The sequence below is a fragment of the Mustela nivalis genome, assembly GCF_964662115.1.
Source record: "Mustela nivalis genome assembly, chromosome: 1".
Classification (NCBI taxonomy): Eukaryota; Metazoa; Chordata; class Mammalia; order Carnivora; family Mustelidae; genus Mustela; species Mustela nivalis.
The window spans coordinates 13,886,357-13,898,451 of record NC_139020.1 but is presented as its reverse complement, the minus strand read 5'-3'; the positions used below and the strand labels follow the sequence as shown (position 1 = coordinate 13,898,451).

The window sequence follows — 12,095 nt, the reverse complement described above, 5'->3', positions numbered from 1 at the left end:
TGAGGGGGCATAAGAAGAACCATGTAAGAATGGTTGGCTGGTCTTTGCCACAAATACTGTGGCCACCAGCACTTTGCTAAGCTACCTGAAGAACGTTATGGGAAACACTTGACTCTGATTGGACATCTTTCAGAACAAACACAATTTTGGATGATATTTGTCCTCCAGAGGAAAGTTCAGTGGGCTAGAATGTATCACATTGTTTTTTGATTGCCTAGCATTTCATTTGTAGTCAAGGGCCCTTGACAACTGGCTTTGCATTAGGAACCCCTCCAGGACCACCTCAAGATGAATTCGTTGATTGTTAGACTCATTCACAGTAGGAAATTAAACCAGATTCCTGGGGACCAAGCCACCTTCAGCTGCAGGCCCGGGGAGGCAGGACTCAGGAAACAAGGAACAAACTGCCTTTGAGCAACGTGCTGAACCAATCAAGACTTCAAAAGTGATAGAATGGCACTTATGCCTGCTTTTGTTTCCTGAGAAGCATTTTTAAAAAACATTTCCCTCATTAGTCATGAATGTTCTTTTATCTGGTAAGTACACTTGTGGTCATTCCAAACCTTGACTGTGATTTAATATAAATCTGGTCATTAGATAAATACATTATAGCACTTGGAGATATCAATATGGCTAACATCTAAAATTTATTTAGTTCACTCTGTCCTACAACCTAATTTAATAAAATATGAAGTCTAGAGGAAGATACTTTGTTCTTAAGACTTTCAACATGTATTATTATATTGGTTTCCTAACCCAGAGAGTGTCCGAGTGACTGTAGCTCATTTCAAGGGGAAACAAGAACAATTAATAACCCTCCTGTAAGGGTTGACAGGGTTTATGGTGGAGAGAGCTTTTTAATCCAGATGTTCCACTCTGCACATTCAATTTAAATAAGTAGTGTGCCACTTTTCACAAAGCCCTGATGACAAGACAGTGCCCTGATAAGGGAAGTGTTAGATTTTTCTTTGGTTTTCTGTCTCCTTTGTCTTTATCTTCATCAGTTAGTAGTTACTGGACTCATGCAGGGGCATCAGCCCTGCACTCGAAGAAATACCGTATTGAGTGATGGAAGAACAGCAATGGACTTAAACATTTCCAGTTTTCACCTCTGAAATTCTTTTGTTCTTGTGTCTGGATGCAACTATATTGGTTTTGCCTCTGGGCTCCAAGGAATAACTCTCTCTGAATCCCATTAGTGAATCTATTTCCATGAAGCCAGAGAACGTTATCCAAAAAGTTGGGAAATTCTTAACACCATGCAACGACAAAAATGTGGGGTTTCTTAATTCAGAATTTCATTTAATTTCTAGATCTTTACTCCATTTGTCCCTATCTCCCTATGGTGTATGTTATTGCTAACCAAAGCCTGGGTCTAATATAACCAGTATTAGTGAGTTATCAACTATCTTAAAAAAAAGTACTCTTGCTTTGTGTTCGTTGTTCCCTTTATTAGCTTTTTTTGAAATTTATCATTATTTCCCCTTGGATGTCAGGACAAGAATATGGAACAATTCTGAAGCGAAAGACTCTGGACTGAGGGAGTAACAGGAACTCTCTGAAGGGAGAAATGGGAAGCAGACATAGAGAAAAATATTGTGGCTTCAAGAAAGGTGCCAGGTACTCTAATACCACATGGAACAAAACGCTGTCCTTGTATCCCATAAATGCCTAAAACAGGCTCAGTGTTTTCAAAAGGAACATATTTAACAGAAAGATGATAGGGACTAATGGAATTAAAAACGATTACTAACATCAAGAGAGTCAATCTTACTGGTAGAAAAATCTGACTCCAGGTTATCTAAACACCTTCCCTGAAACTTAGATGATGTAATTTCACATGATTTGAAGTTCATGGTCTTTTCTAAGATACTGGCAATCTATAATATTTCACAAATCCCAGTGAAATACACCTAATTACTTTTTAGCACTTATTCCTGAGTTGTGATTAAGCCATTCAATCAAGCATACTTAATTTTCTGGTGGTTTCCTCTACAGACTTACAATAATAAAATATAGATGGACCAATAATTTTCAAATTACTTATACAGACCTTCCATAGGACACAGATATTCCCTATATTCGAGCTGCTCTAGAGACAAAGCATGTGATGTTACCAGGTAGTCAAGACTTGTAGCTCCATCTCTGAAGTCCAACTCATTGAATTAAAATCCTGGATCCACTGTTTTCCATCTTCCTGATCTTGGACAACTAACTAAATGTATCTGTGTCTTTACCCTCCTTGAAAAAAAAAAAAAGTGAGTATTAAAAAATTATACTCATTTGACTCGGTTGTTTGAGTTTCAAGTTAGAAAATACATACACAGTGTTTGGTAAACAACTAGGACCAAATTAATAAGATCTACCTTAAGGCTTTTGGCGTAGTACTGCATGGGCAAGAAAATGTTCTTGAAATTCATTATGCTTGGCTTCTAAGAGAAAAGTATGCTTTTAATCTAAACCTATGTCTTGAAAAGTGTGGGGTAAGTGATACCAGTGCACAACTCCTACCATAGCCTTTCTGTTCAAGCAAGAGGATCTATGATCTATGAAGAATGTTCTGTAATGTGTACCCACTGAGTCACTTCTATAGTTTTTGAGAACACTCCCTAGGTTATGTTCCATATTGCTTAATGGAAGGACTTTTCTTGGTCTTCGTCTTAAAATTTAAGTCCAATATAGAGAAATCATGAGAGTAAACTGAGACTGTGGCCCAAGAAGCAAATATCGGCCGAAGCATCAAATAATATCTTACATATACTGACACAAACACATCATTAGGCATTTAATGGCCATGATGGCATTTCCTTGCCACAATCATCCAAGGAATTAGCCATTATCTCCATTTTCTAATAGAGAAACTGAGCCTCAGAAATGTTAACTTGTCCCAAGGCACATAGCTAATAAATGGCAGAATTTGGATTTGAAAAAGGTCCAGTATAATCCAAAGCCAATTCTCTTCCCACTACACTAAATGGCCTACACAGCATCTCTTCATGTCATCACCCCATTATCTATTCCAATACCAAGAATCTGTAGTTCCTGAATCCACACATTTTCTCTCTGTAAAGAGTTCCAACATGCTCCATGATGATTCAGATTAGATGGATACTGACATCTTCTTCAGCTAACTTCTCCTTACTGTAGTGATCCTGGTCAGCCTGGAAAGAATGAATTAAGGTCTAGGATAATAAACAGAGTAGGTGGGAAAATGAAAACCTCATTTAACACTGCTGTTCCTCTCCTCAGCATCCCCATGCCCACCAGCACCACACACAAACCCCATGCTTAGCCGGCCACTGGTCACCAACACCTTGTCACCCAACAAGCCACACCCACTAGAGGAACATATCCTTGGGAGACAAAAGAAATGTTCTCCCTCTTGTCTTCAGAAACAGTGGCCAAAACACATTTTACTCTTTCCAGACCCTCTGATTTGAGTTGCATTAGTAACAGTCTTCCCTGTGCATGAATTTCAACTTCATTTGCATGATTGGCTGTGACAGGAATACTGAGAAGCTGCCACGCAGATGAAGTCTCTCCTTGTTGTTGCCAAGGCTCTGTCACTACTGTGCCCAGAAGCTTTGTGTCAATGTCTCTTGCTGGAGGAATGCTCTGCTGGTGAGGCTGTCGTATGCTCTGTTACTATTGAGATCACACAGTGTTCTTTCAGCCTCTTTCAGGCCTACCTCAACCACTTCTCAATTTCACCTCTCTATGGAAACACCTGTGTAAGCGGTGTTTTATAGAATTTAGGCTTGAAACTTCCTCTTTAGGATGACCTGTCTCTAAACCACCCACAGAACTGACAGTAAATCAACATTAGCTTTGTCATAAACTCAGCTACTTGCCAGCCCACTTCAGCGAGGCTTGGCATGTTTCCTGAGCATTTCCCTTGATAAAAGGTGTTTCTTGCATCATTCAAGATACAAAACATACAAAACAGCTAGTCTTCCTTTTTTTTTTTTTTTTTCTTTTTGGATGACTAGCTTTCCTAATCTATCATAGATTCTGGGGTTTATCTATAAATCCCTGCCTCTGCTCTTCAGATAGAGCCTCTGAGCTAGCTAATCATGATTCTGTATCTTACCGAGTGTTTCCTTCAAGGTCATGTGCTGAGAACTTTCACATTATTAACTTATCAAGTACCACAGTGGAACCATCATTATCATCTTGGTTTTGGAGTTAAGGAAACTGAGATGAGAGTGGTTAAATAACTAGTACATAGCCACGCAGGTGGAATTCAAACAGCCTTCACCCAGCAAGGCGAATATTCAGACCCAGAAAAACCTGACTTCAGGGTTCATGCTCTTTACCACTACCTTCTGACACCCTGAACACTGAAAGCTCCATTTAAGAGCACACCCACAGCTGCACAATAGCTAGGCTACTCTAAACAAAACTCATCTCTCTTCACACCTTCTGGCTCCATGGCCTTATGACTTTCATGTCATGTTCCCCATCATGTCATGTTCCTCATCTTCTGCTGACTAGCACAAACATGCTCTTATTCCGCTTCATACCATACAAACAATCGGAAGGGAACATGTGCTCCCTTCTTCTTCCAAATATTTATTCGATTTTCATCTGGTGAAAAACCAATAACCCAAAACCCACAAAGGTGCCGAATAAAAATAATAGTGCGACCATTAAGTTTGTAATTCTAAATGAAGTCAATTTATTTAACACAAAGAGTATTTTCCCAACTCAAAAAAAAAAAAAAAAACAGTGAAGAAATAGTGAAAAGAGGAAGAAAAATCAGAGAAATGTAGTGAGTATACTAAGCTTGAACTCATTATATTCAAAGGTCTCTGGCTACTAAGTGATTATGAAGTCCACAGAGGTGAAATTGAAAATTTTCTTACACTTTTCAAGCAATAGATTCTACCTCACAGTTGACTATAAGTGTTCTGATGCAGCAGATAAAATCATGGACGGACAGGGAGTAGACACAGATTTCAGTTGTGGTTCTGATGTTATTAATAACAAGGACAACATCTGATAAGAGTTAAATCCATCAGAATTCATGGGACTAGACAGGGTTCAGTGTCCCTTTAAACTCCAACATTAAATGGATTTCTGATATTAGTAGCACATTATATTCATACATTATTATAAGCCAGATTCAATGCTAAGTGTTTCCATTGATAATAACCAGTGACCAAAGTGTCATATTGACTTAAGCACTCATGTTAGTTCCTGGTTGCAACTCCCAGTTCTCTATAACATATAGTCTCCTAGTGACCTAAAATATTTAACATGCTTTCCAATTCCAGCTTACTACCAGAAATGCCCCAAAGAGCAAAAAAACAGAAATTATTTTCTTTGAAGACAGAAGACATGTCCATTCACTCACAAACCCATGCACAATAATATGTATTTAGAGAAATAAAAGTTTCTAGATATCATAAGAAATCAATTTATCTCAGTTATCTCCTATCCACACATTCCACCCATTCTTCACTTACGGGGCAGTTGCAAACCACCAGTAACACAGCAAGTTGGCTCATAAGTTTGAGAAGATTCCAGGAGTTGTGACCCTGGTGCCACATAAACCGGAGGCCTACACGAACTGGATTCAGAGCTCTGAGACTGACCTGGGCCAGGTTCACATTCCAGAGACTGACAACTCTTAGACACACATGTCTTGGGTGGACAACTCTTTGCCACAGAGCTCACAGGTTGGCAGCTCTGGACTACAGAACCCACTTGCTGGCTGCTTCCTGACTGGCAAGGCTGAGACACACACTCCGACACTGCTGAGGAATGTCCTGATTGGCACATTGTCTTTTCAAAGGCCCTGGAATTAGAGCAAGTTGTTTGGACAACTCTGGGGAGGTCAGCACTTTGCGCACAGCTCGGTTCTGCGCACAGTTCCTGTTTATGGTTGGGCACTTTGCAGCTGGTAGTCTCACTGCAGGTTTCTTGAAAGTTGTCCAAGAGCCAGGTCCTGCCATGGCAGCTGCTGGGTAAAAAAAGTCCATCTTCAAAGTCTATAAGCTTAGACCCATGTACGATGGCAGAGAGTGGTGGGACATTGTAGGAGCTCCTGAGCGAGTGGCTTTGGCTCTGAGGCATACTGTTTAAACCCTTGATTGAAGTTGGTCTTAAGGACCCAGGGTGCCAGGTCTGAAGATTCTTTTTTGGTGAGATTATATACTCAGAAAACTGGGTGTTGGCTTCTTCTCAAGACTCCTTTCCACCTCATTGCTTAAGCTAATTTGAAGGATAACATCTCATTAGCACTTTGTTTAGTAACATATGAAGATGACATCCTATTAACAAAGAAGCCAGTCCATTCCGAATCTTCAAAATGGCTTTCATGTTAGCCCCAAAGCTGATTCATCAGGGCAGAGTTTCTCAAATATGAGTCCCAACATGTCACCCAAGCTAACATTTTTTTTTTTTTTCTTAGTTGCCATGACTCTCCAGGGAGAGTCATGGCGACTAATGGAAAAAACCAATCGTAAACTAATCAATATTCAGCACTGGAGTTTGGAGGGATGCTCTTTTGGCAAAACAGAATAATATGATCAAGACATTTTCAGTCAGAAGGCAATCCAGTTAAGCTCACCCTCATTCCACTCAGATCTTGGTCTGTCCAACTGGTTGGGATGTGTGAAAGACTCAACAATGGAATCTCTTCTTACTCTCACCCAAAGTACTGTAAGTGGCCATTGCCTTATAAATATCATTCCCTTTGTTTAACATTTTGTATCCCTTGTCTTATTGAAAGTCAAATATAAACCGCCTCTTTACGAAGCTTTTCTTTGATCTTCCTATTTACAGGTTACGATTTCTTCTTCTGAATTACCAGTGGACTTTGACACATTCTTTATTATGCTTTATTCTTTATTATTCTTTATTATTTATTATCTTTTGTGTCTCAGCATAAGAGCAACCCTCAAGAGTGGCTTTCCTTCGTCACCCTGTTTGAAAAAAGATTCCATTCTCAAAGTCTGTTTTTCTGCTTTTACAGAACTTAACTCAGTTTATAATGAATAATAATAATAATTCTTTATTAATGATGAAGTCATGTATTTATTTGTACTTCTCAGCTGTTGATAATCTGGCCTTGTAACAAACTTGTCTCAGAATTGCTCCTCATTTTTGTTTGCTGTGGTTTTCTTTGACTGCAGACTGATGATCAGCACCCACATTTATCACATTAGCAGCTGGATGCAGTTTAGCTTCATCCTCGTAACACAGGACCTGCCAGCACAATTTCTATAGCACCTTCTATAATTCATTTAGCTCAGCTCATGAAAGAGAAACAACTGAAGTGTATTCTTAGCACAGCGCTCTGGCCCCTTGCCTCAGATCTGAAGAAAATCAAGAACATTCAGGAACCTGGAACAGCTCTGATTCAAACTCCTCCTTAACATATTGACGGACTGGGGATAGCCTCTCTTTCAAAGGACACATGCGAAGGCATTCAGCCTGACAAGCAGCACGCTCGACCAGTGTGTAATGCCTTCACAACATATGCAAGTTACTTATAATGCTGAATTACCAGTCCTGTGTGTTTGAAGATCCCATTATGCCTTCCCTATGACCCCAACAGGACCTCATTTAAATCATAGGCATATTTGTATTTATCATCACAGAGGCTTCCACTGTAGCTTGTTAACTCTCAGGCTTAGAAGCATTAAATGGATTTGCATTGCCCTGAGAGTAAGATCCATCCTCCTTAGCCCAGCCTACTCAGCACTTGTAAAACCTGGGTGCTCCCTATTTTACTAAATCTAAATCTGCCCTTTCCCTCAGCCTCACATCCTCCATTTGCACAGGCTTCTACTGGGCTCTTGAGTATGTCAAGCCTCCCTTTGCCTCATTACTTTGCATGTGCAGCTGCCTGTCCGTCTCCCCCTTCCCTGCCTTCTCCCACGCCACCTACAGCTCCTTTCCTCATCTTTTGTGTCTCAGCATAAGAGCGACCCTCAAGAGTGGCTTTCCTTCATCACCCTGTTTGAAAAAAGATTCCATTCTCAAAGTGTGTTTTTCTGCTTTCATAGAACTTATCTCAGATTATAATGATTTTATTTGTTTCTTCACTGTGCCTTTGCCACAGCATTGTGAGTTCCATAAAGGCAAAAAGCATGTATATCTTCCTCGCTATTGTATCCCCAGCACTGAGCACATGGCTGACATATAATAAGAGTTCCATAAATGTATTTCAAAAAATTAATGAATAGAAACTGCATTTTTTTTAAATAAATGGAAGTTGCTAAATGTGCTCAAATTATAGATAATGTCTGAAGGGATAGAGTTCTGAAATCTTGACGTACCCAAGATTTTTGAGAATTGGCCAGGGTACAGAGTTTAAAGAGAAAAATAATAATAATAATAATAAGACCCATGCTTACCTTTCAGCTACCCGTTTGTGAAATAAGAGCAAAATCATTAAGGAAGCCACTTATTAGCATGGCACAAGCTGAGTCAATTATTTCAAAATATTGTTTGATTGTATGTAGGCATGTTTTAAAAAGCTTTTCCCATGAAAATAAAAAAGGGCACCACTTTTCACTGTCAGCACAACAGAGTCCTGTTGCAAAACTAGACTTGGAGGGGGGCAGAGGCAGGACATCACCCAGGCCGGCATTCACACAATTGTCTCCAGCAGACTGCCTTCTTATTAACCTCACAATGTGTTGCAAATTAGCGAATACCTGCGCAGTTCCCAATCTCCAAATGTCAAATAGTGAAGCTAGGTCTGTCATTTGTGAATAAGGCCACCGCATGAATTCTTTTCTCTTTGGGATGAAGCCTTAACTTGCACATGTTATTTAACTGAGTGCTGAATTAATAGGTGTTTCAGCATGCAATTTTAGCTCAATGAGTAAATACAGATTTTGGCTGGTGCTAGATTTATAGAGGGAGTTACTAGGTTTATTACTGTGGCATGATGTATGGTAGGACAACCGGTCACCTTCAGACTGCTTTAGTGCAACCAACTAAAAACTAAGTGTTCACTTTGTAGGCACTTGTACAATGACAATTATGTTGTCTATTGCCTAGTTTTCTTGTGACGGAGGTAGAAATAGTCATGTGATTGTTTATGGTGACTGGATACTTTGCTGCTGAATGGTTGAACAATTCCCTGGTCTCCCAGTCTTGAAATAGAAACATGATTGCAGCTGCAGTAGCACCCCCTTACCACCAGAGGGTGGAATATTAAAAATGGGGGAGGAGAAAGACGTGAAATACAAGGAAAGATTTTCCAGTTATGATTCTAAGCCAAGATCTAGAATCACAAACCTTGAACATTTCCCTTAAATGTCTATGCCTTGCCTTATTCATTTTTAAAATGAAAATTGTGAGAGTATCAACCTCATAAAATGGTTTTACAGGTGAAATGAGATGATACATACAATACCTGATTACCTGCTACATATGGAATAGGAAATGAATAAAAGTAGCAATTATTTCTGATCAGGTTAAGGATCTTTGTGCAGACCAAAATGTTGTTCTGTTGGTGATGTCTATCTTGGATTGAGATAAAACTATAAAAAGAAAATAAACACAGGATAAAATAAACACAGTATCTTCTTTGTGTGTTTGGTATTTTTTTATGTCCATAAATGTAGCACATTCCATTTTTCTAAGGGTTGGATTATATTCATCAGTCCCATTAAAGGTCCAGTCAACATGTTTCTATCTCTCAAGGGCTTGGCAGTTGATGATTATAAGGTTGAACAGTTTATATTACTTCTATATTTGATTATGTGGCTACGTTGGACTTCTGAACACTTGTTCAGCCATATTAAATAGTAAAACATAAATAAACAAAAGATTAGAGTAACATAATTCAGCTCAGTTCTCCCACAGTTTATTTCCTCTATCCTTGTCTTAGTTTTATCTCACCAACCAAATGACTTAAGTTAATTTAAACCCATTCCTCTTCTCCAACCAGGAAGTCACTCATATAGACAGATTGTATAGCAATGGAAGACTACTAGACCAAGAGTGAAGAGATCGGGCATCTAGCCCTGTTTCTATTAATTCATTGCATGAGTTTGGACAAGTCACTCTGCCTCTCTGGATATCTTCTAAGATAATGAATTCAGATGAAAAGATCTCGAAGGTCCTTTATAGCTGTCACATTCTATGATTTTCTATCAGAATCTTAATATCTTAGAGTTGAAAAGGACATGAAATGGCATCTTGTCAAATCTAACTGCTGAATGAAATCTGCACTTTCATTTAAGCCATCTAATTTTTATTAAGATTACTTATAAAAATTTTAACAGGATGGAACAAAGACTGAAGTCAGTAGGCTATTAGTTGCCATGTATGGTGGTAGAAATCCATCACTTAAAATGAATAGTCCTATTGTATTTGAAACTAACTCTGAGAAATACAGAAAAAGTATATTTTTCACTGGTCCACCTCAAAAGAGCGTGCCAAGGGGAATGACCAACTTCCCTTAAATATAACGTTTTGTAAAATAAGTCAAGTATTATACAACCCCTTTCAGACACTGTAATGCATACAGAAAAAAAAATCTTAGTCTCTGGAATACTCAGAATTATGACACTATTACTATAATAATGATCCCATGTGGAATATGGGAATGGCCTCATGTCAGCTTTTTCTATTTTGAAATTGATTCTCTTAGAACACTGTAATAAACAAATTCACATGTGACATCATTTTTTTTTTTCTATGAAACTATCTCTAAATAATTTTGCTTCTTGGGACAATTCTTGGTCGTTTACAATTCAATGCCGTCAGACTTTGATTTAAATAGCAAAAAAGGAAGAAAGAAAGAAAGAAAGAAAAGGAAAAAGAAAGAAAGAAAGAAAGAAAGAAAGAAAGAACGAACTACACACTGTCTATTTAGCCATTAACAAAGAGTATTTGGAAAGAAACAATAGACCATAGTATCTTGACCATTTGAGCATTTACTCCCATATTTTTCAACCCTTTGTTCCACTATGTCTTGGATGTGAAAGTGTCATGGTTTATTATAGTAATTATACACTTGCTTTTGTTCCTTTCCCCAGATGTACTCACTCTGGTCTGTCCTTGAGGTTAGCTTTTGGTGAAGTTATTTTTCTGCCTTTGTGTGACCCAGAAGTAGGAATTTACTTGTGAGATCTCACACTTTTCTAATGACTACTGCAGTTGTGATAATATGTCATTAAGATGGTACTAAGTCATTTTTTATAATAATGGTGACCAGAAGATTAATGACATTACTGACAACTAGCTTATCCAAATTGAGTTCAGCTATCAAAAATGAATGACTGTGGGGCGCCTGGGTGGCTCAGTGGGTTAAGCTTCTGCCTTCAGCTCCGGTCATGATGGGATGGAGCCCCACATCAGGCTCTCCGCTCAGCAGGGAGCCTGCTTCCCCCTTCTCTCTCTGCCTGCCTCTCTCCCTACTTGTGATCTCTCTCTCTGTGTCCAATAAATAAGTAAAAATCTTTTTTTAAAAAATGAATGACTCTTTGTTTATATTGACATAATACATCCTGGAGAATATCGTCCTAGATCCATTTCATCTACTAAATTCATATTTATTGAGTATTTACTACTTTCCAGACCCCATCAGGTAAGATTCCATTGTGTTCATTGAGAATATAACCAGGAAGACCAAACAAAATAGAACTGATAAACAAAATAATGCTCCAAATAAAATATAAAATAGTGAATTTGTAATTAATAAAAAATGAGAAATATTTAGTGCTAATGTTGGGTAGGAACTAATCAACTCTATTGATTATGGAGTCTTCCAAAAAGAAGGGAGAGAAGAGGTAATATTTCTGTGGGTTTTAAAGGGTTAGAAAGACATGACACTCCTAAAATTATGAAACCATTTAAGACTTCAGTTCTGGGGGCGCCTGGGTGGCTCAGTGAGTTAAAGCCTCTGCCTTCAGCTCGGGTCATGATCTCGGGGTCCTGGGATCGAGCCCCGAGTCGGGATCTCTGCTCAGCGGGGAGTCTGCTTCCTCCTGCCTCTCTGCCTACTTGTGATCTCTGTCTGTCAAAAAAAAAAAAAAAAAAAAAAAAAAAAGACTTCAGTTCTGTACAATGTGTTCAAGGAAACAGGAGTAGATAGCATTGGTGGAGTGCAAGTTGGTGGAGTGAAT

The 12,095-nt window shown here is 38.7% G+C and overlaps 1 protein-coding gene across 1 annotated transcript; it reads right to left on the bottom strand.

Moving 5' to 3' along the window:
• Positions 1–5,460: 5,460 nt before the first annotated feature.
• Positions 5,461–6,097, bottom strand: KRTAP27-1 (keratin associated protein 27-1; the record flags this gene model as incomplete). The annotated part of the gene is made up of 1 exon (XM_082695164.1): positions 5,461–6,097. Exon 1 carries the CDS (start codon positions 6,076–6,078, stop codon positions 5,461–5,463), a length of 618 nt encoding a protein of 205 aa, XP_082551290.1. The 5' UTR covers positions 6,079–6,097.
• Positions 6,098–12,095: the final 5,998 nt, after the last annotated feature.